Source organism: Pieris napi, chromosome 7, assembly GCF_905475465.1.
Source record: "Pieris napi chromosome 7, ilPieNapi1.2, whole genome shotgun sequence".
Lineage (NCBI taxonomy): Eukaryota > Metazoa > Arthropoda > Insecta > Lepidoptera > Pieridae > Pieris > Pieris napi.
The window spans coordinates 12036509-12061752 of record NC_062240.1 but is presented as its reverse complement, the minus strand read 5'-3'; the positions used below and the strand labels follow the sequence as shown (position 1 = coordinate 12061752).

The 25244-nt window shown below is 33.1% G+C and overlaps 2 protein-coding genes across 3 annotated transcripts in view; one reads left to right on the top strand and one right to left on the bottom strand.

Annotated features, from left to right (window-relative positions):
• The window catches only part of LOC125051400 (dedicator of cytokinesis protein 4), a 61051-nt gene extending 39182 nt beyond the window's left edge, over positions 1 to 21869 (bottom strand). For both annotated transcript variants that reach the window (XM_047651681.1, XM_047651682.1), the window contains exons 1-4: positions 21681 to 21869; positions 21293 to 21376; positions 20838 to 21031; positions 17616 to 17764 (exon numbers count right to left, since the gene is read on the bottom strand). In XM_047651681.1, coding sequence (XP_047507637.1) covers positions 17616 to 17764; positions 20838 to 21031; positions 21293 to 21376; positions 21681 to 21717 — 464 coding nt within the window. In that variant the 5' untranslated portion in view covers positions 21718 to 21869. The remainder of the gene's footprint in view (positions 1 to 17615; positions 17765 to 20837; positions 21032 to 21292; positions 21377 to 21680) is intronic.
• LOC125051401 (innexin inx3) lies at positions 2435 to 16875 on the top strand. Its single transcript, XM_047651684.1, has 9 exons — positions 2435 to 2659; positions 6041 to 6221; positions 12524 to 12723; positions 12976 to 13098; positions 13833 to 13928; positions 14184 to 14294; positions 14369 to 14505; positions 14853 to 15000; positions 15499 to 16875. Exons 2-9 carry the CDS (start codon positions 6059 to 6061, stop codon positions 15682 to 15684), a joined length of 1164 nt encoding a protein of 387 aa, XP_047507640.1. The 5' UTR covers positions 2435 to 2659; positions 6041 to 6058; the 3' UTR covers positions 15685 to 16875.
• Positions 21870 to 25244: the final 3375 nt, after the last annotated feature.

Sequence of the window (25244 nt, the reverse complement as noted above, 5' to 3'; positions counted from 1 at the left end):
GGTACCGCACAGGTTGCGTGCGACTTTTATGTATGAAAATCATCCTTTTCCATGAGATATGTAAACTAAAATCTAATATTATGAGTGTACACAAAAAAGTGTTTGTAATATTTCCTAAACATCGTCACATATACTTACAACTATATTGTGGTGTTTTTAAATGACATCGAATACATACTTATAACTAATATTAAAAACAATATTTTTGAATATATACGTAAATATTTAATTGTATCAACCAATAAAAATGCTTTTATTAAGCCATCTAGCATTTTAGGTACGGTTTATAAATTCAAATCATAAATAGCTGAATTTCCGAGGTACCTCCTCAAGAAATTAAAATAATAAATCTTGCGGGAATTAGAAAATTTCTCGAAAAGAATTCCGTATAAGAAATATTTAATATAATATTTATGTGAATAATTTAGGATTTAAAAAAATCCATGATTTACATTTTTTTTTTGGCAAAAAGTGTGCCGTGTTTAACTTTTGCTGTCTATTAATAAATTTTATAAAAAAAATGACGTTAACTTATTCTGTCTCTTTCCTCCTTCAGTCGCACTCCTAATTTCTCAACGTGTAAGTGGCCCCATACAACTTCCTCCACTCTCCCCTTTCTTGGCCAAGCCTCTGCGCTTGGGTGATCGTAAGACCTGTAAGGGCCTTTACTTGATCGGTCCAGGGTGTGGGGGATCGGCCTCGAGGTCTGGTGCCTTTCACTCTGCCAGTCACGATGAGTTTTTTAAACTTTCTGGATCTCTGCGTGTTAGACGTCCAAAAAATCTCAGAATGCTTTAGAGTTTAGACTGTCTTAGTAAGGACACGTTTGTTTCCTAATAATATGTATTTTAAATAAATTAAGATAGAAAACGGATAAAAGTGTCCAGTATAAAATTGTAAACTTATTCACATTCACATTTAATTAATTTATATGTTAACCGAGTGCTCAGGTTTTTCATTACAAGTAACCGACTAGCGAATATTATTTCCTCCTCTCACTCAATTAACAACTAAGAACGTGTAAACATTAAGCTTTGTATCAAATAGTGTTCAAGAAATTTAATATTAAACATACAAATTGAGTACTAGGGATATTTCATTTTCGACTTCGACAGTCAAATTTAATTGCCTTTTGACCCGAAAGTTTATTCCATAATACATATAACTTAAATCATTAAAGTTATGTTAACGCACAAATCCAACATTAATCACTAAACAGCACAATAAAGTTGAAAGATAATTGCAAAATCTGTATGAGCAATTTAATGTGCAAATTCTTCGCATTCCTTATTTTATTTTCTTCTTGTGATTTTATTTCTCGTGACTCGCAACAGGTACCTGCGCGTGCGTGCCTAGCCAATGACAAGGCTGACCTCATAAAAAGACCAAAGGATCAATATGTCTGCTTCTATTACAATATTTTTACCCTATAAATAAAATGTGTTTATTCATTTTAAGTAGGTACATATGCATTACAATGTGTAAGATTTGGGAAACCTTTTAAGTAAAAAATGCGTTTTACCTTATGCAAATAAGTAATCAAAAGTATGTTGTGTAAATTATATAACAATAATACATATATATAACCATTGCCTATTTAGCGGTCCTTAAAATATATAATATTACGAGATCGTAGCCGTTCATTTATTAACTGTCACGATCTATTTGTTATAATTTTTTTTTTTATTATTTATTGAAGTTCAAAACATCATATAATATTTTGTAATATGACAATTATGGTAAATATAAAAATACAATAAAAAATATATATAAAATTCCTAGATAAGGTATCAGATAGGCACATAACAATGCTTTTTTTTAATTGATAAGCCTGGGCTACAACTAGATCTGAATCTAAAGTAAGTATAGATCAGGTTCCAAGTTACCTACCCGCTAAGGTACCAAATGGTGTTAAAATCAACAGTTATGCCAATATTTTCCTTATTCATTTCTACCTGTTTCAAAGATTAATTAATAATTTATATTCGCTAGAAACAAAGAATAAAAAGTTTAAACATTCAACGTCTTATAACTTGCAAGGTCGGTTAGAATAATAGCTAATTAATTTAATATTTCGATACATTGAATAAATCACAACCAATTACATTATGGTTAACTTTATGAAGATGAATTGAACGAATATATCATCACTGACATAATACACATAAGATATAATGTGTTAATTAAAAGCCCCAAGCATTTTCACCCGCTAAAACCAGTCATCATCATGAGTGATACAAAAAATTGCGAGATTCAAAGTAATGGAGAAAACGCAAGAAGTCACGAACTTGTTTCCCGATGGGTTCTCGAATTTGACTACTGTGCATTTACACGGGCAGCTGCAAGAGAGGGACAGACATATGCCACAGACGCGCAGGTGTACGAGCGAGAGGGATGGTAATAGCTGCGCTCGCGCCGCTCGCTTTGTTCGGTAGTTGGCTCGAATCGCAGGCGGCAGGAGGTCGATCCAGTGCGCTTTTCAGTTCCAGTTTGTGTCCCGACCCGCTAGCAGCTGCCGCGGGGCACGTCCGCCGCAGTTGTTGATATACTCGTATTTTAATCACCCGTCTTCTACCCCGAATAGTGTGACGTCTCTCATGTGCAATAGTATACACGCTGTGTCTTGTGTTGTGAATTAGTTATCGAAATTAACTGTTAGGTAAGTTGAAAAAGCTCAGATGTATTGGGACGCGCTTAGAATTATCGATGTTGGAATGCAGTTTGACGGCATACGTTAAGCATGTGCGGGAACAAAAGCCTTGTGCAGTCAGGCTTTTTTCATACCGCTTTCACGTCGTTGAAATGAACGCGGTGACCGATATTTCTAGTTATGAATTAAAACTCGTTATGAGGTGTGAGTTTCGAACTCACAGGTAGCGTCCCTGTTTACCTGGGACGAGCGACGTTGATCCTAACAAAGAGCTTCAGACAGAAAATCTAATTACCAACAATGATTAATTCAAAATTAATGACGTATGAAGTTTTTGCTTAATTTTATTAATAACTTGCTATAAAAACCATGTGTTGAGGGATCCAGTATTTTGACGCATTTCAAGCATGGCGTATGTTATCGTCTTGTGTACATAAGTTATCATCTTTTGACCGTTTGATACCAATTTATGTTACGACATATGCAAATAAATATTGTAATACTACAGAATAATACCAGATTGGTATTACAAATATATATTTATTATTAATAAGGTAGGATAAAGTTTTCACTGTATGATTAAAATCTCATAATCGTGAAGTAAATTTTCTTAAATTAATCTTATTAATAAAATTGTTGGCTATTGCAAATAATATCACATCAATTGAACAAATATCACAATTTTTTTTACTAAATAACACTAAATCTGCGGCCCTTCTAACTCAAATTCAAGCATTAAGATTAATAGTTTACTTGATAAATTTTAATAGAGCTTATCTATTTGAACTAAAAGGATCTCACCCTCTGCGTCCTTGTCATACGAATCTTTACGTAATTGAGTAATATGTATCATAAAACATAATTTGTTCATGTAGGTAACTTAGTACAAAATCAGTCAACAAACAAATTAATGGTTCTATAATTTTAACTGCCAGTTCTCAAATCAAGGATGTAGAACAGACGGGAAGAACTAGCTACGTCACTCTTTTAAATAAGCACACACGTGTATATATGTTGGAACCACACATAACCCTAGCAACAGAAATTGTTGATAAACAATCCCAACCACCTCGAACCTGCATATTTTAACAGGTCACACATTGAATTTCTGTCACGGTGTATGCGCAACACCTGCATTGTAAATGAGCGTTTGATAATCCCTATTTGTATTTCAGACATAAAACAAAGCTTTCTTCTTGCTCATGGTTAATTTTAAATTTGAATACGAATAACTAAACCGTGCACTATGTTTCTAATAAAAACCATAAGACATATACTTCTATAGATACGATTGTAAGGTCCACTTTCTATAATATATTAAATATATTAGTTGCATCGTTAGCTAGACATATTTATCTACTATTAGTAGGACGACTAGGAGTCTGACACTGACACTGATAAGCCTATTACGTCAAACGTCATAAAACAGTTCTCTAAAGTATGCCAAAGGGTGTAAAAATAACATAATGTATTCTATACGCGTAGTAACAATTAACCAGAACATGTTTCAATACGCCATTTGTTTACAAATTGCAGCTGTATCTTTGAACTTAGATAATACGTCACGTTGCACTGACCTTATAGGAACGTATTTATCGTAAAGCGAAATATTATTGCTGCCGTGGGATGTCTCATATCAACGTTTCTACTAATTTCAATTACTTTTGTAATCTGTTATTTAATATGAACATATGCTGTGACATTGTAACATAAATCCAAGACCGCAATCCCGATTCGATATTTCCGCGCCACTTGATAACATCTCAATGACAGTACAGACCAATGAACAAGGAACACCGGATACAATGACAAATACTACAGCATTATAAGGTTCAAGATGGTTGTATATGTGAGGTAAACATTGCGGAACGAAACCGCGGTCAATGAAAGTTAATGAAATCTACCAGAAGAACAACGTTTTTCATTATTCATTCTAAAGTTGCACAATTTTGAAAGGAGACCTTGCTGATTGAAAATCTACAGCTTCAGTTCGGAATTCAAATGAAGAAATTCATTCCAATTGAACAATTACCGATGAGATTTCTCGTGACTTAACTGATCATACGATATACGACGTGAACTGGACAGCGCGGGCGCTCAAGCAATTAGAATTCATTGAGATCGAAACGACGCGTGCCTTGAGACATCTCGACGATTGTTATTACTAACATCTTGGGTTACAACGCTATAATACATCGTTAAAACAATTGTAATAACATAAGCGATCATAAAATATACAAGATCCACAGTTAATAATTAAACTGGAGTGCATGTTTACTCAAAAAGTTAAAGCATGGAAGACATAACTTCCATGTAAGATAAGATAACAAAGATACTTAATACAGATGAGAATTTCATAAGCCATAAAGCTAAAACAAGAAATGTCGTGATCTTGATTGCGTCGCGACGTCGGACGACGTGCGAAACGGGTAAAGATTGTCGCTGTTAAACTGGTTTCCGCGTAAATTTCGCGTTGCCACGCGGTGCATCGGTGTGCCCTGAGAGCTAAGGTAAGGCGAGGGGAGGGGACTTTAAACACAGGAGGCGAGCAGCGGCCGGTCGACGACCCCCTTGCCCTGTGCACGCGCAAGCATTTGCCTTCAGTGGTGACTATTCTAACAGTTGGAAACGAATTTACGATCCATAAGTCTTAACGCTTCCTTAAAGAAGCTATAACCAGATGTAATGATGTCGATTAACGGCTCTAATGGATAGTCATCACATGCTATTTAATATAATAAATTACTTTAATAACCCCGCCCTCAGTCTAGAACATCTTGGACACGCGATAGCGCGTAGGAACAGGATCAAGAAGATTCAAGGCTAGATCTATTGATGATGATTGTCGTCATTACTCCCTGTTCCCTTCTACAATCACTTATTCTAAAAACCAACGACTCAAATAGATCGGAACAAAAAATACCTATAAAAAACGTGGGACCGCAGCGTGGGCGTGAGGTAGCCGAAACTTCATGAGGTCAATGATTAAAAATATATCTAGCGTATCTAAATTTTATGATTAATATCGAATAATAAACTCCAAACGCTTCATCTATATTGGCAAATAAAACGAAAATAGGCAACGATGATTCGAAATGAATAAAACATACCATATAACGCCTAATTCCGTATGAACGCCGTATGGCACTTGTCACGACACCGTTTTGGACCGCGATTTATTTATAGATAGTAATCGAGCTATTGTATAAACTTGTATCCGTAGAACGTAAAATTGGAATGAAACGTTCATAAGTTTTTGTTGGTTGGTGCAAGAAAAAATACGAAGTCAATTTAGTCCTAATTAAAAATGGAAACATTCACGATTTCGTAACAAGAGAGATATTTTTATATTTGAAATGCCGTGTTCGTAATAACTAATTTAATTTTCAGAACAAATAGTGAAGCAAGATGGCGATCTTCGGTATGGCATCGGCGGTGGCGGGCTTCGTCAAAGTCCGCTACCTGATCGACAAGGCAGTGATAGACAATATGGTCTTCCGTATGCACTACAGAATCACCGCAGCCATCATGTTCCTGTGCTGTATACTGGTGACGGCCAATAATCTTATCGGTAAGTGTTATGTTCATTTACCACCGTACTTTGCAGCAATGATTGGATATCTTCTAGGATGATACAACTTTGATAATGATCTAATTGTAAACTAAAACTGTTTGCGATACCAAGGGCCATATACCATTGATACGAGTATGTTGAACGAGGATCTGCCTCGTTAACAAATATGTAGTGATTACTTTATATGTTCGCGGAGCGTTCATAGTAGCGATATTGTGTATCTAACGTATTTAAAATTATTTGTTATACAATGTTTTTGACATTGTCGTATTGGTTTGTAAAATCTTAATATATAAAATAAAAGCTTTCTCAAATACTAATTGTTACGAATTCTTTGTACTCAACCTACGTGTAGTTTGGATTAAGTAATAATATTTGAAAGTTAAAATCTAACGGAGAAAGCTAATTAACAGTAAGACCAGACGAATGTCAGACGTGAAAATGAGTCATTTTCAGTTTCCCGTATTGTAACAGTTACCTAAATTTAGACGTCACCAGCAAATTGCTTGTACACACAAACATTGAAGCGTATACGTGCCAAGTTTAAAACCACTGATACGAATCGGGCCAGTGAACTGTTGCATCGATTTGACCTTTATCAATTGAGAGCAATCCCACTAGACCTTCCAGAGTGAATATGGAATGTTAGTTTTGGGTCAATAGAAGTATTACAAACTAGGTTTTTCTGGAGTTCAAGGACATATCAAAGACAAACAGTAATAGATAATTTAAGACGCAGTTAAACAGGTCTACAATTCTTAAAAGGCCGGCAATGCAATCGCGAGCCCTCTGGCATTGAGTGTCCATGGGCGGCGGTATTACTACAGGCGGTACATCAGATGAGATTGTGGCAAAACGTGTATTGTTTTTAATATAAAAAGACTATTGGACGATAGATTGATAGATAGATTTAAATAGTACTTTCCTTCGAAACTCTAATGAATGAATCACGCTACGTGTTTGTTATATTAAATATGGTAATTGAAAAATGCCATAAAGTTTGACATACTAAGCCGTATTCTAAACTGAAATAACATACATACATATAATTATGTCATAAAATGCCTGAACTCAACTTTTTACATTAACTCAGTTAACGGGGGTTTCAAGAATATCCAGTAAAAACCCGTTACCGTTAACAAACTAGGGTCTCAGGATTTCATTTTTCCGTTTTTAGAGACTTAGACAGTAAGTGGGTCAATTTGACGGATGATATAATCACTTCAATTTGTGCTAATTTATGGTCGTTTTGTGACCATTTGCTAATCTGTTTTTATTTACAAATTAGAAATTAATTACACGATTATTCATCACGCTGATTATACAATTAAAGTATTTCCGAACCAATTAGACTAAGGGTCCTTCAAGAAAACGGCGTACCAATTCTTAAAAGGCCGGCAACGCGCTCGCGTGCCCTCTGGCATTGAGTGTCCATGGGCGGCGGTATCACTTAACATCAGATGAGCCTCCTGCCCGTTTGCCCCCTATTCTATACAAAACTCGAATTGTAATGTTGGCCTTTGAACATAGTTATAAATTATTAGATGAATTGGCGCGAATCCGAATTTATTTATTGATTCACAAAAATACTTACAGTACTAAGCCAATACGATAATGACGAAACAAAGAAATATGTATAATAATATATATATTATACACAATATCGCTTCTGTGAACTCACTCTGGCTTTTATAGGAAACATTTTAAGACCTTATAACCTCACGACATATATTAAAATAAATTGACACTATAATAAGAATAATTCGTATTTGTGTCAAATTGCATTAACGCTTTTATATAGAGAACTTAAAGACTGATTTATCTTAGTATTTTAGGCAGTTTAATGTTTCTAGTACAGCATTTGCTAATTCAAAGTCCAGTAATATTACTACGTTGCATTACGTGTCTAGGCAACACGTTCGCATATGCAGGTGGCATTTATAGGTATACGATAACGGTAATCACCTTGTTTATTACTAGGTTATATAGGTTAATAAGTTTATAGTCAACTAGAAGTCGGATAAAAATCGCCTAGACAGTTAATCAGAAAATATTCTGGAAAACAAACAGAACAAATGTTTTGCGTTATATTAACAGTATATTCGTGAAATTCTCCAAGCTGATGAGACAAAAAAATTAAAATATCTTTTGATAATATTCGTAATACTTCTTTATTGTCTAGCTAAAATCTTAACCCTCATAATACCATCTTTTGTACAGTCTAAATAAATAATTTAAAAACACTTATGGCCATAAAATTTCTCATTATAACATCGCCATTCAAAGAAACCATTCAAAATGTAAAACAATTAAATATTTTGTATTCACGTATTGAAATATCATTCAAAGCAGCTTATATTTTTTACCTGCTCGGTACCTTTGAGCTTAGTCATAACCTGTGTCAGATTTATTGCCCTAAATTCTGGGTCGAACGACCGCAGTATATTGCAACACATTAGACAATACTTCGTAAATTTTATAGCCTTTTAAAAGATTGTTACTTTCTAATCTATGTATTCACCTACAGATTATATATATTTTTAACGTATCATGTTTTTTAATCGTTTTACGTGGCACTACAACCTCAGTTTGGGCCTCAGTTTTCTGTATCTGTTTCATATTACCTATTAAGCAATTAAGTGATCAGCCTCCACTGTGCCTGACACACTAAAACATATCCAATTAATTATACATTACGCGTATATATTTAAAGAAATTAATTTCGCGACACTAAATATTTAAGCGAATTATAAGAACATCATAGCTATACTACGGCATTAGTTTGACACCATGTAAATCAATAAGGTCATAAGATATGTTACTTGTATGATTCATGTATGTACACGATCAACTCATTAACAATACAAGAAATATAATATTATAGGCGTTTGATAAGACCGTAAATAGATTGATTTGAATATTTATTAAAAAGGACAAAGACGAAATAATGTTAGAGATTTTTCCAAAAACAAGTGACCAGTTTTAGGTGTATCATGTATCAATAGTTGGAACACTACCAAAAGGATTAGTTGATCATACTTATTGCAACGACATGTGCACATAACTGTAAACTTATCGTGAAGTTTGCCGTGACCCAGTAAGTTACGATACATTTACATAAACTTTATTAAATACTTTCAAGAAATAACATATATACACTTTAAATATGCTTTTAAAACAGTAACCACTCTGCTTTTAAAACACCGTCTCTTCATCTCTTCATCATCGTGTTCACACAATTCACAGAAAAGGCTAGACTTAATTCATGATAAGAAATTTAGCCTGGGCACCAAATTTACCAAATCGTAATTGCAAATGCTTCTATATAAAACATTTTCTGTTCCTTATAAAGATAACCTTTTAGTAAATATAATTTATACTGACCTATTGATAAGAATCTATCTTTATTCTATTATAAAATTCTATAATTCAATCTTCAATATAATTTTACGACACCTTCGCATACAACCTTCATACCACATAAGTAAACGATAATATTATATTGACTATTGTCCTTTTGGCCTTTAATCTAAAGTATAAGTAATATCAACTTAAAATTAATATGCTTACATTCTTGCTTAATTAAGATACCTATTATGTCCCTACATTAGCATCAATTATTATTAGCATCAAGATGAAAATGTTATATGTTCCTTTTGTATGCAGCTGCAGAAAGAAGTCAATTATAACTATCATTGTTTATAATTGATAACAGACGTAGAATGATACAATTATACCTTTAATTAAGCATTATTTTATATACAGTAAACCCCCCTATAACGCGACTTTCGTCGCCAATTTAACGCGGTATTTCCCCCTATATCTCTGTCTGTGTATCGTGGTCAGGTGTACAGTAAGATCTGGCGCGAATAATTTTCTTGCACCAAATTTGGTCCTGCATTATTGTATACAACAGTGTATAATGTTGACGAGTCTTTGACTTGATCAGTCCATCTCGTTGGCTAACGCCCACACGATTTTGTCTTCGGTGTTGCCAATTACGATGCGCTTTTCTAGGTTCTCGTCACAATTTGTTTTATTTTTTTACGAATTATGTGACCAAAGTACGAAATGCCCGCATATATTTGATAAACGTATTAATAAGTTGCCTTAGACAAAATACGATATTGTATCTGTCTAAACTGTAGTTACATTTTACCCTTTCTTAGTTTTGTAAACGCTGTCATATCGTTTTAACCAAGAAACAGCCTGTCTTTTTATTGCATTTTTTTAAAGAGTAAATTGACTTGCAGAAAAAATCTCATATAATCAGTACCTCAGATAATAAAAGCTAATTTGCACTTTGTTAATTACGTTAATTTTACATACACACATGTAATAAACTAGATCGTAAGTGCTCAAACTATTCTAATTGGTAGACGAGCAATTAGTTGCATGTGAAGACATCCGAGACATTGTAATTAATGCATATTACATTTCCTATATTCCTTCTGTTACTTTATCATTGTTAGCTGAGACCTACTTGTCTGTATTTAATCATTCATTTAACGATTTCTGCTTTCGTTATATAAAGTTATTTCAAAACGCCCTCGTTCATCATCCCACACATCCCCCAGAGTATATTTTTTTGTGAATAAGACCGTGTCTAGGATATAATTGGTTTGTTTTACTTAGGCTTGCTGAAATCGTTTTACGATTGCTGCTTTTTATGGTTATATTATTTGAAAGGGCACTTGTTCATCTCACATGGGCGGGTCACACAGAGTTTAAATTTTTGCGAATAGGACCGTATATTATACATAATTTGCTTTTCTTACTTAGCCTACCTTTTTAGTAGCTACTAACATATGGAACATTTGGCTTTGGTATAGATACTGTTAGCTTAAACTATATTTGTATTTATTTAATATGTTTCTCTCTATAAAAACTTTCCTCAGAGTTCAGGGAATAAATAAAAAACTACTCGACAACGGTCAAGCCTTCGAGTTTTAAGCTTAGCAACATATGTTGTAAATCATTTTTATTTATATATATGTATATTATGGCCCGGGGAACGGTCCTTCCAAAGGCATATCTTATCACAAACAAAAATTAAACAACTAAAATTCAGCCATCATAAAATTCACGATCTGTTAAACATTCATTGAATAACCGCCAGTAGCATTAATACCTACAAACATGAAAAAATCGTAGTAACCCTTGGTTATAAAGCTCAAATATCATATAAATTTTTGTAAGAACAAATGTTAATTAATATGAAATAAACTACACGGAATTAATGTGTTGTCTGTGGAGCGTAATAGAGTAAAAAAATACATAATGAGTTAGCTAGGCGCGTCTACTACTTGACGTCACGATACAAATTGGTTCTCATGCAACTCATCCAATGCCACCCATAATCACAATTGTCGTAATGAAATACCGCTCATATTTACTAATTCTCATTAAATATAATCCGAACTTTGCATTCTTCGAATGTCATTATTTAAAATGCAAATATTGAAAAACAATTCATTTCTTTTGTTTAAATTAATACGACACCCCTTTGTACCGTTATTTTTAGATCATAAGTCGTTTAGCGTGGCATACAGAATCATAATTCTCATGTTTGAATCCTAAGACATAAAAGGAACTTCGTTATACTGACAATAGTTACAAGTCTCAATAACAAAGTCTCAAAATTTACTCTACTGTGTAATTAGAAATTCTCACTTGTGTAGTTTATGGGTGTCTATGGGCTGCGTAGACTGCCCTTTTTGGTCGTCCCGCAAGCTCGTTTGCCCCCCTATTATATAAAAAAAAAATAAAAAAAAATTCTCACCATCGAATTTCAAATTTAGAACAAATTCTTGTACAGTATACCTCCCGAAGGAAACAAATGAGTCGTCTAAATAATTAAGACGGTCAAAACTCGTTCTTTCTTGTACATGATCGCTCATGTATTTGATGGATGCATTTGTTTCTTTGTATGGCCTTGGCAAAAAACAAGGTGATAGGCAGTCACGGCCGCAATTTAACAGGTAGGGGCATATGCAATATTGTATCACCATTAGTTCATCCGTTTACGTATGCAATGTCGAGGACGCGTGGGAAATTATACAAGCGCCGTCTTTTGTTTTCTTTACCTAACATTTGTATGAATAAAAAAAAATTTTTTGTTTCACAAGCGTTTACGATGTCGTAAACGGGGCATTATAACATATTTGACAACTTTTTTATAGACAATTAAATGCCTTCTGTGCCTGACAGGTCGATTTCTGTGATAACTATACGGATTGAGCCTTTTTTAATAATTTTCTTCGTTCTGTATGTTTTAAAAATCCTCCATAAATTTTCAGGTGACCCTATATCCTGCATCAACGACGGTGTAATACCAAACCACGTAATTAATACATATTGCTGGATAACATACACCTTCACACTACCGCACACCGCCGCCGGCAAGGGAATCTCCCATCCAGGGCTTGGCAACGATTACGGAGAGGAGAAACGGCATCATTCCTACTACCAATGGGTGCCTTTCGTGCTATTTTTCCAGGTGAGATAACCATAGACAGTGGACCACCTAGGTCCTAGACCTTCAATCAAGCTTGTAACCTTTCAAAAAATACTTGAGCTTGGCCTAATACAGACACTTAGTGCTTAATAGGAAATTAAAGTAGCTTTTAGTGGTATACTTGTCAACTTTATTAAGCTTTCATATCGATAAAATTACTTAAAGAAAACTTTAATTTCTGATTAATTTATACTTAATTATAATAATATAATATAAACAACAATATGTTTATAGGGCGTATTATTTTATTTTCCACACTGGATCTGGAAGAACTGGGAAGAGGGAAAAGTCCGTATGATCTCCGACGGAATGCGAGGGACATTGGCAACCATTGACGACAGCAGAACCAACCGCCAGGTAAGAGATATACATACTGATAAGTCCCATTGTTTAAAGCAAAAGCTGTGTCATACAAAATACTTAATAAAATGCAGGTAAATAAAGGTAATATAACTATTATTGCTAATATGTGATTTACAGACTGCAAGTACATGTTTTATTTACAATTATTACCAATTGTATATAAAGAACATTGTAAGCTTTAATATTTTAATAGAATCGTATTTATTTATCAAATGTATATAATATATACTGTATTATAAATTAATCTTTATTAAAACGTCAACGTGACGGACACAGGATGTTCCCCCTGGAACTTTAAAAACCCTAAAATCTTGATCTTGATTGTGTCTTTACACAAATTAGTTTACTCGGTGTGAGAGGTAATATCAAATTTGAATTAAGAATACATTCAAGTGGTATAAAATAGCTGTTATTTTGATCTTTGATAATTATTGAAATTTCAATTATAGCCACAAGTTGTCATCACTACATTATTTAGATAATAGACATAATATTTATTACTAACGAATATTATTTCCCTTATGCGCTTAGATTCCTTTAATGCTGCCATAACATTGGATTCCTTTTGCGTATAATCATCGTTGTCCTAGATCGTTTATTACTTATGATAATGTACTACACAGGCAAGACTCATCAATTGGTACAATTGAGATAAGAGTTCATGTCCCTAATAATTGACCTCTATGCATGAATTCTTTTGCTTCTCTATAACTCTTTGTTTGTTTCAGAGTCGCTTAGTTCAGTATCTTGTGGATACTTTACATATGCACAACACGTACTCTTTCGGATATTTCTTCTGTGAGGTACTAAATTTCATCAACGCTGTAAGTACTGTTTTAAAAACATTACATTTAATGGAGTTGTTTTTATCTATGGCCAGCGAGTCTGACATTAAACAGATTATAATTCCATATTAATAAAGAGACATTCTTGCTATATTAACGCCATCTATTTGCGCTATTCGTAATATTTAGCTAATTTAATTTATCATATTTTTTTATATTTACGATTTAACCAAGCTACTGATTTAAACCCCATACATAATATATGAATTATACATTGTTTTTTTTATATTTTAGGTTGGAAACATTTTCTTCTTAGATACATTCCTCGGTGGAGCATTTTTAACATATGGAACCGATGTTGTCAAATTTTCAAACATGAATCAAGAGGACCGAACCGACCCTATGGTAATTTCAAAACAATTTTACTTTACATTATCACAATTTAATTTCATATAACTTATTTATATTTTGTTTTCCAGATCGCAGTATTCCCAAGAATAACCAAATGTACATTCCACAAGTTCGGAGCGTCTGGTACAATACAAACACACGACTCTCTTTGCGTGCTCGCTTTGAACATTCTCAATGAGAAAATATTCATTTTCCTTTGGTTCTGGTGAGTATGTCATTACCTAAGGGAGCGTTGAAGTATTACGTCACGAATTTTTTTGAGATTATTGACAATGTAACGCGCCATAACGTTTTTCTGCACCCTGTAGTAAAACGTTTCGTGACCACCAAGTGACTCTTTATACCTTAAAGTTACCATTATATGGTGTAAAGTATTGGAAAGTCGAAAATATAATTAACAATAACGCGTAATTCAATCCCCGCCCCGCATCGTAACGTTTTACAAAAGACCCCACCCCCCCCAAATTTCGTTACGTAATACTTGAACGCTCCCTAAAGGCTAAAGAACCCGAAGGAACAAAAAAAAGGACTCAACATCTATTTTAATTGCAGGCTAATTATTCTGTCTATTGTCTCCGGCCTGGCATTGGTTTACTCAGCCGCTGTGATTCTCTTGCCGAGCACACGTGAAACGATTCTCAAGAGACGCTTCCGATTTGGGACACCTAACGGTGTTGAAGCACTGGTTCGGAAGACTCAGGTATGTATACAATATTTTTATGGGTTCGACTGTAGTGTAAATAATATTTTATATTATATTCATAATTATTATTGTTATGTTAAAAAAAATATTTCAAATCTATACTAATATTATAAAGAGGAAAGATTTGTATGTAAGTATATTTGTAACGAATTGGCTCAAAAAGTACTGGACCGATTTTTAAAATTCTTTCACCATTTGAATGCTACATTATTACTGATTAATATAATATAATAGGTTATTTTAATTGCAAGAAAAAAAAGGATCCCTACTAAAACTGTAATAATGTTACCCAATGTGTAAAAAAAATACCTATAAGTAATAAGTATCTCTTCGTATGCGGCGCTGCAAAAACTATTGATGATAGAAATAAAAAAATGTTCCTCAATATTAAAGACCACATATCTATATAACTATGAGATGAGTCAAATGTCTAACGTAAAAGAACGCCTACAGACGCATAAAGAAAATATATCTTTTTAATTTAATGATTTATAGGTTGGCGACTTCCTTCTTCTACACCTCCTGGGTCAGAACATGTCACTTCGCGTATTCGGGGAAGTGCTAGATGAGCTAGCGAGAAGACTGCATTTCGGTTCAAACCCACCATCTGCACCATCTACTATCGAGATGGCACCCATTTATCCCGACATTGACAAGTTCTCTAAGGAGACTGAGACGTAAGCGTCTATAACACACCCGTCACTCTAAGATTCAAATACATTCCTTGGAATCCCAACGATTCTGTCATATGTCAATTATGACACTGACATGTTTCCGAAGAACGAATTTGAATCTAGGACGACTCTTTCGCATTGGGTGTCAAATGTCAATTTGAGTTCACAATTTTTAATGTGTCCAGGTTTCACATGCCTCATACTAGTGTATGGACTAATTGAAAAGTCTGTGAACTCAATGACCAGCTCTAAAATCCAACGAAAAATAGCAATTCATGACATTCCTTTTATGTAGACGTACAATTATATTATTTCTGCACATAGTAATTTAAATGCTTTGTGATTTGTTAAATATGCCGTCGTGTAGAGAAAAGCAGGGTAGCGTATACTTGTTTGGTAACTAGGTATAAAAGAGAACATACGAATTTGGTATACAGTAATTGAGCAATTAGTTAAGACAATCCCCTTATTCATAAAAACTAATACAATCGTTTAAACTAAGATCACGAAAAATACGAAACATTTTGTTTCTATGAACCAGGGGTAATAATTACAAGCAGTGATAACATATGAGTTAAATGTATACTATACGCTAAACATAGATACTGTATTACTACTATATTGTAATTAAAAGACAAGTCAATGATTGAGTACAAAGTAGTGTTGTGCACAGGCACCTTGACTTGCCTTATATCTCGAAGATTTATTGATATTATATAGCTTAAGTATTGGTGCAAGTTGTGGTGTCAAAATATTTTTATACTCGCGTTATTTACTCTAAACATCGTGCCATTGTAGACGAAATATTGGCTATCACCAGATGTGCATTTTATTAAAGTAACATCTACAATTCTCATAAGACATTAGGACCAATTTTTATTGTATTCTTATAGTGTAAGACTTTTCAGTCAATTTAGCCATATTCGTAGTAATAATTAGATTTATAAGCGACAAGAATCTCGCCAACTATTTCTTCCATATATAAACTAATTTAGGCATAATGACTCCCAGTATGGTTCGCTAAGGTTTACTAGTATATAACGAATTAAGACAAAATAAAAGTTTCATTAAATTTTGAACGTTTATCATTCCTACTGTAGTTTTTAATTTAGAGACTGTTCTTATGAATTATATACATTAGTATTCAATGTAATGTTGGTTATATCTCATTGAAATAAACGAATTTTTTTTCGGAAAACGGCTCTTTATTTATTTTTATTCTTAGAATTATGTAATTGACGTGACTCCACCGTAACTAATCACTAACCATTAAACCTTCATAGTATAAGCTATGTTAAATTCACAATACCATGCCATATTTATCATTAAAAATATACAGCCTTACTTGTTGCTACTCAAACTCAAAATATCTTTATTCATATAGGTAAACGTACGTAAAGTACACTTATGAATCGTCAAAAATAAGTTAAATCAATTGTAAATTTACATTTACTACCAGTTCGCAAGTCAAGGGCGTAGAGCGGGTAAGAAGAACTGGCAAGAAACTTTCCGCCACTCTATTTAATAGCCAAGTATTGTCATACAACAATGTTTGAACTGGAGCAAATCAATCCCAAGGATTAGGATCATTTAAGTATTCGTCAAATTTATAAAAAGCTTTATTGATTAATTTACGGTTATTATATCTATGTATAAGTATCATATACAAGTACGAAAAACATATTTAAGTATATTTCATATATTATTACTTCCCAAAATTTTAAAATGTTCATGTTTATGTGTAAAAAAAAATGTAAATTAGAAACTTAATAGTTAATAAAAAACCATGTTATTTCTAAGTAACTCTGTAATTGATTTGTATATGCACGAAGTTAACGTAATCTAATGAATAAATTCCTTAAACCCAATCAATAACCATATCTAAGAGACCGTTACTAGGAGAACACAAATATATAAGGAATATATAAAAGTACTTACCGATTCCCCCAATCGAGTTTAGCGACGAGTTTAAGCCGTAATGCCCTCGTCTGATCTTGGGTTAATGTACCAGTAAGTAACGCCCGTCGGCCACTTAGCAATTCCCGCATCACTTTCGCTACAGCACTGAACCTGTATGTTTCCCGTTCCTGAAATATAGAATATATCTGTAATAATAGGCTCGTATTTTTAGGCTGTTGTAAGATAACTTGGTGCATGAAACAATGTTTCAAACAATTTCGGTTTGAAAAGGTAACATCGTACACTATATGCAGAAATTTGTCTACTCCACAATTGGCTGGCTTCTAAAATAGTTACATGGCATTATATATAAAACTATTTGATGTGAGTTTACACTACTGAATTAAAGTCAATTTATGAAACATGTAACTAAAACATGCTCTCCAATCCTCTCTATCAGCATAGTATCTATCTAAGATAAAAGCATAGCTTGAAACAATACTTTTTTCATGAAAATCAAATCCACAATCTATCTATAAAACATAACATTCAATGTAGGAGTATCTTCTAATCAAGTATTTTTTAAAGGGTATGATCTTTCTATCCTAACAACCTGAAATAAATATTGTTATTCCAGGAATCGTCGCCATCGGACAATATTCACCGAGTGCATTATCCACTAAACAAAGAAGGCAGTCTACATAACTATGACAAAATATACAAGTCTTTGGCAATATCTTACGAATCAGTTCATTATTTTTGCTAAATCACTACAACAAAAACTGATTATTATGCTGATTTATTCTCACTGAGGATTATACAGTGTAAAAATTTTATAAAAACATGAAGGCCATTGAAAGATATTATAATAAAATATAATTCACACAAGTGTGAGTCAGTTCATCAGTTCTGAAGGATAATAATTGTGCAAAAAAAAATTTTGTCAACTGGTCTTTAAAATTATTTACCATACATCACTACATAGTATAAAACAAAATCGCTTTCTCTGTCCCTATTTCCCTTTGTATGCTTAAATCTTTGAAACTACACAACGGATTTTGATGCGGTTTTTTTTAATAGATAGAGTGATTCAAGAGGAAGGTTTATTAGACCAGTGCAGATAGCCTTCAAAATAAATAAAAAGTGAAAAAAATTACAGTAGGATGAAACCCATTAGAAAAGCAGGGGAATATGATCAAAATGAAAGGAAAAATAAATTACGGTCGATCTGAGGTCGGGAAGGGGTAGGGGGGGGGGGAGGTTTAAGGGTAAAAAACGGTTTATCTCGATTTCCGGCAAAACTAAAAGTCCTATCGAAGAAAGTTAAATGGCAAAGTTGTAGGTAATAAAAAGATCTAAAACTTTTGTATTCACACATTTTTCACATAACCTCAAAATTGGTGTGAAAAATTCAAAAACCAAGTTTTTGGTTTTTTATTTTTATCTTTTACAAAAATTTATTTTTTTAAACGAAATTTGGTGAAAACTTACCTTATTATGTCCCAAATATACTGTAATTTATTTGATTAAAAATATTTATTTTTTCACCTTATTTTGAATTAATATCGAAAAAACACCCTAATTTTCAATCGAAAATTCTGACGTCAAAATTTCAGCTTTTTTCAAAAATTTGGTATGCTTTCAGTTCGTTGAAATCTCTACTTTCCTATGGTAAAAAAATATATATATATTACCATAGTAAATCTTCTCAGAAAATGCAAAACATCGTATGCAGTAACGCCCAGACCCGTCATAACCTTCCCTACTTCTCTATGAATCTTCTTTAAATTATAATTAGATGCCTATTTATTACTATTTTAAGATAACTTATATATACCTGAGTGACCTAAAAAAAATTTTTAGCCTTTAGATGAGCTAAAATTTTCGTATTTCATAGAGAAGTAGGGAAGGGTATGACGGGTCTGGGCGTTACTGCATACGATGTTTTGCATTTTCTGAGAAGATTTACTATGGTAATATATATATATTTTTTTACCATAGGAAAGTAGAGATTTCAACGAACTGAAAGCACACCAACTTTTTGAAAAAAGCTGAAATTTTGACGTCAGAATTTTCGATTGAAAATTAGGGTGTTTTTTCGATATTAATTCAAAATAAGGTGAAAAAATAAATATTTTAAATCAAATAAATTACAGTATATTTGGGACATAATAAGGTAAGTTTTCACCAAATTTCGTTTAAAAAAATAAATTTTTGTAAAAGATAAAAATAAAAAACAAAAAACTTGGTTTTTTGAATTTTTCACACCAATTTTGAGGTTATGTGAAAAATGTGTGAATACAAAAGTTTTAGATCTTTTTATTACCTACAACTTTGCCATTTAACTTTCTTCGATAGGACTTTTAGTTTTGCCGGAAATCGAGATAAACCGTTTTTTACCCTTAAACCTCCCCCCAATACCTCTTCCCGACCTCAGATCGACCGTAATTTATTTTTCCTTTCATTTTGATCATATTCCCCTGCTTTTCTAATGGGTTTCATCCTACTGTAATTTTTTTTGGTTTCAAAAATTATCGGCACTGGTCTATATATGTATAATAACATCCATTAAATAGTGGATAAGTACTGTTATTTTTGAGGTTTCTAATGTGATGTCGTAAATAATTACATTTTTTCCGCTTACATTGCAAACGCAGGCTGAACCCTACGAGTTTTATCAAAATAATGTACTAAGTATTGTACACATTGAAAAGGTCTACAGAAAAGTCCGTGATGGTATATGTCTATCTCTTATGGATAACCCACAATAACTTTTTTTTGTCATTTACTTTTTACGACAAATAATGGCTAATTTTCGAAGCGATTTTAACTAATACAGCATTAATCCGTAACCAATTAAATACCTTGAATACATTGTTCATTTAATATAGATCTATATGGCCCTTTACACCGTATGATTTAAGTGAATATTTTCGAAGATATTACAGATTTAAAAATTGCGGGACGTAGCGTTTGCGGCGGTACCGGCCGGCCGCACAGTTTTTCTGTAGTGTATTTAGTATCAGCATTGCACCCGTGCGAAGCCGGGGCGGGTCGCTAGTTAGGTATAAATCTGATTAGGGGGCCAACATTCTATTAATTGTTAAAACCCAAGGAAACATTTTTAAAATTGGCAGTGACATAAGTTAACGGTAAACTAGCCTAGACAACAGATTCATAGATTTTATGTTATAATTATTATTTAATTATTAAAAGATTCCATGAAATAATCCCAAATAAGATATAACTAAAAATACCTACAACATAAAGCTTCTTCCACAGTCGAGCCCATTCCCTAAGCACACAGGCAATTTCTCGAACCAAAGGGTCATCTTTTAACTCTGCCACAGCTGATAAGCCAGAACCTTTGATGGTACATGGTCTAATAGTCACCACGCAGCATGGAAATATGCCCCATGCTGATCTGTTTTTGGTGCTAAATCCTCTGAACCATCCTAAAATAATATACTTACTCATATAAATTTATTTACAACAAAATAGACATATTTATATTTAGTAAAGACCAGTTATTGTGTCTCTAGATCCATTAAAATGTTTTCAAAAGAAAACAAACATAGAATGGTAAGCCATAAGTTTTTTGAGATAACAAGTCAAAGATATTATATCATATAATAAGAGATATTTTTAAATCCCACTGTAGTTTGCAGATAATTAAAGAATTAAATTTTTTTAAAAATAAATACTGAATAATTTACCTCCATTTTCTTCCAGGATTTGTACAGTCTCTCCAATTTCTAAGGGTAAGCCTGATTTAACATCTCCTTTCCAATTGTATACAGCTGAAATTGTTATAAGAAGAGAAAAATAGATCACCAATCAAAACAAATAAGCATTTAGGAATACACATTTTTATATATATTTCATATAATAATATAATGGAAACTCTACATTTTATAAACGAAATGGAAACATGTAATATAAACAAGCTCAAAGATGAAATTGTTTCATAGATAAATAAAACTATGCATTGGGGAAGTGCTAATTCAAGTTGTTATTTTCGGAAGCTAGTCATGTTTTAAATTCATATCAGGCTCTTTACATTTCCTGTAATAGTGCAGGATGTGATCAAAACGTCTTACTTACCGACTCCAAGTTTAGGAGTTTTTAAAGGGATCCACATTTTTATATCACTGCACTACTCAGACACAGTATTTTAGCAAAACATTATGAAATAAAGCCCGATGCAGGTTCAACATTTAACAAAAAACATTTCTATATACATTTATGTACTTGAATCACGATAGCCGATCCCGCAGACAATAAAGATTATTATTGTCGCAGGTCGCTACTGAGTACTGAGTATTGTAAATTGTAAAACCAAGTTTGATAATTGATAACTGACGGTTTGACACTGACTGAATATTTCCTATATGAATGTTTTTGACCATAGGTAATAGAGATAAATTTTATAACTATGTTTAATAAGAAATGTCAAACTTAACGGCCGTCTAACACTGCTGTCTAGTGTCTAAACTCTAACTTCTAAGTGTCTAGTGTGACTTGTGAGTGTCTACTACCAAGCTACAAAGAGTCAACAAATATATTAAAAAAACAATATATTACATTTTTATTATTTTGCAAATTAATCATAGAGCAATGGCTGACGATTTTATACCTCTAAATCAAAGCACGCCTGTCCATGATAGGTGGAATGGGCGAAACCATAATGGTTACAACAAGACTGTGCATCAGCAAAATAATAATTACAGACGTAACAGTAATCAAAAATGGATGAATAACTCACACAGAAGCAGTAGTTTTGGGGTGAGTTGAAAAGAACACTAGACTGAACTATTTTAGGTGACGCGGAATTTAGCGTGTTAAGTTAATTTGAAGTTTCCCTTTAGGGAAACTTCGTTCTTTTAAAATTAGTTGCAATTTACATTTTTTGTATCATATCTAATAAATATCTATATTGAAATAATGATTGTGCCATATTTCAGAGTGAAAGTAATAGCAGCTATACAAGAGACACTAAAATAAGTATAGATGCCTACCTCCACCCGTCAATGTTACAAGATCCTTGGGCAAATCTTCGAAGAAATAATTAACTTAAGAGGATTAATCATTAATTTTGTTTTTTAAGGATCGTATTAAGCTGTATAAAATAATTAAAGTAATTAAAAAGCTGAGAGGTAAATTGAGTAAAATAAAGGAACAGTAAGATTTGGCTCTACATATATCAAATTTATTTCTAACATTCAGAAGTCATACTTAGTGAAGAATCCAACTTAATTTAGCAAAGATTACTCTGAATCATATCCGAAGACTCTGTCTAGTTTCAGTTTTATCTGAAGCCACCCTCTGTCAACTTTTTTATTTATTTAACTTTCTTAAAAAAGGTTTATAAAGTATATTGTAATTTATACTTCATCTCGAGTATAAAGAATAAGTGTGCATCAAATACAAAATCAAATGAATTTTTTATGATATAACTTGTACAGCTATATTATATCTATCTATATTGTATCTGTGGTTGTAATTGCTGGTCAGATCCCTGATGGGATTTGCCTTGATTTGATTTACACAAAGCTATAATCTTAACTTTTTCCTCTTAAGTGTTTTCTGAATTTTTTTTTGGACCTATCTTCAACTGTGTAAATATTAGAAAGAAAGGCTATGGCAAAAATTGTATTTTAAAAATATTTCTTGTTGATATGTATAAAAGAGCGTGAGCTCTTTTATAGTTGCAATTTTTATTGTTCTAGTGGTAATTTGCATGAGCTAATAACTTCTAGAACAATACCATACTCTGGAGCCGAAAACATAACGCTCACACCACACACGAGGGAATGCCTGAGAGTTGCGCAGCGTGCGATGGAGCGTGGCATCTTCCTTCGCTATCACGCAGTGATTCGAGAAATGACCGGCGTGGGCGACGTAGTAGGGCTGTCGCAACAACTTATAGACAAGAACCGATGGAACCGCATGCTCCTTGAATGGTGATCGCAAAACAAAAGACCGCGAGGTCGCTCACCGACTAGGTGGACTGACGACATCGTCAAGGTGGTTGGCTTCCAGTGGATGCATAAAATGCCAGTGCAGGGCGTACTGGAAGGACCAATAAAAGAGGCTGATGATGATGGTTTGATATACAATAACTATCAATAGCCTTAAATGTACAAACATGTTTATGAACCTACTTGACACTTAGAATATACACAGTTTACGGATTGCTGCGACATCACATGACATACAACTAGTGTGTATTCCAATGAAAAGAAAGCTTACAGTGACTAGAATATGTAGTTAATCAACGAGTGGTTATTATCGTATTAAATTTATTTTTAACTAATAAAGATTTTATTTATCTTTCTATTAATTTTCCTGTACGTGTGTATGTTACTGATATTCTTTTAAACTGCTTAACCAATTTCAGTGAATTTTTTATACGCGTATGGGTGGCGCCCTGGTTGGTTTAGAATTTAGATTTACAAATCAGCCCAGCAGATGGCGCTGCAATCGATTAACTTTCACACTTTGTTTAATATCCTAATCGAAATATAATGGAGGTTAACGTCTGTCGGGTCTACTAGTATAATAAGTAGATTTTTATAACATGTGTGAAAGCAATAGTGGTCTAGTATAAAGAGAATATGAAAAAGGAGAGGAAGCCAAATTTATTGTTTGTCTAAGAACAATGCTGCATAGTTATATAAAAATAATAGGAGAGAAAGCCAGTGATGTTCCACGTTTATTTTTTGTATGAAGCTAGAAGTTGGCTTACCATGTGTTGCCTTTTTCTGAAGTAAAAATATTTTGCCGTCCAAATTCTCATACCATAATATTTTATGTAGTTTGTATTTATAGTTACTCATTAGGTATTTTTATAAAATTTTGACCGTGGCTACTGGCTATACCTACTAGAAAATATTAGTAAAACTTCACTTCCTGTCTCTATCTTCCTTTTATTTCTACTTTATAAGCATTACCTGTCCACATCGTATCCCTAACATAATTCTGAAATAATCCACAAGTTACAAGTAAATGTCAATTTTCATTATCCTTTTAGTTAAATATGTTATAATAATTTATGTGGTTATGCACTTCTTGGGCTTACCTTACTTTTAATTTATTTTTTCCTTACAGTCGTCCCTTTTTTTTTCGTTTCATTCGAATGTGTTAATGCCACGTTGCCCTCATTATTTAATTATTCCAACTGAAATGATTTCTTGCAACGAAGTGTTAAATAACAATAAAAATGACATTCAAGTAGGCGTATATGTGTATGTATTACGTCAAAATATTGGTGTTTCGTTTATTATCTATATCCGATCCATTGGTAGGTAGTTCTAAAATTTTCCCGCCTTTAATTCCCGCGGTGACAACGTGCTACTTTTTACCAATCTTGACAATTTTTATCATTTCAAGCTTAGCTAGCTTGAAGGTGTAACTAAATGTAGTCAGTAGTAGCGATGGTAAAAATGTTCACGGTACCTGGATAGCGTCACTTGTAAGCCGCTAAGCCTTCATAAGCTATACCATAAGGTATATAGATAAATATATGTATATATTTTTGAGGACAGTCAGATATTTATGAAAATGTTATAGAAAGGACATACAAATGTGAAAATGACATGAGAACTTATGATGGCGCAGCGCTAATCAGATCCACGCAACTTCCTCACAATCCAGTAGCCCGCAATA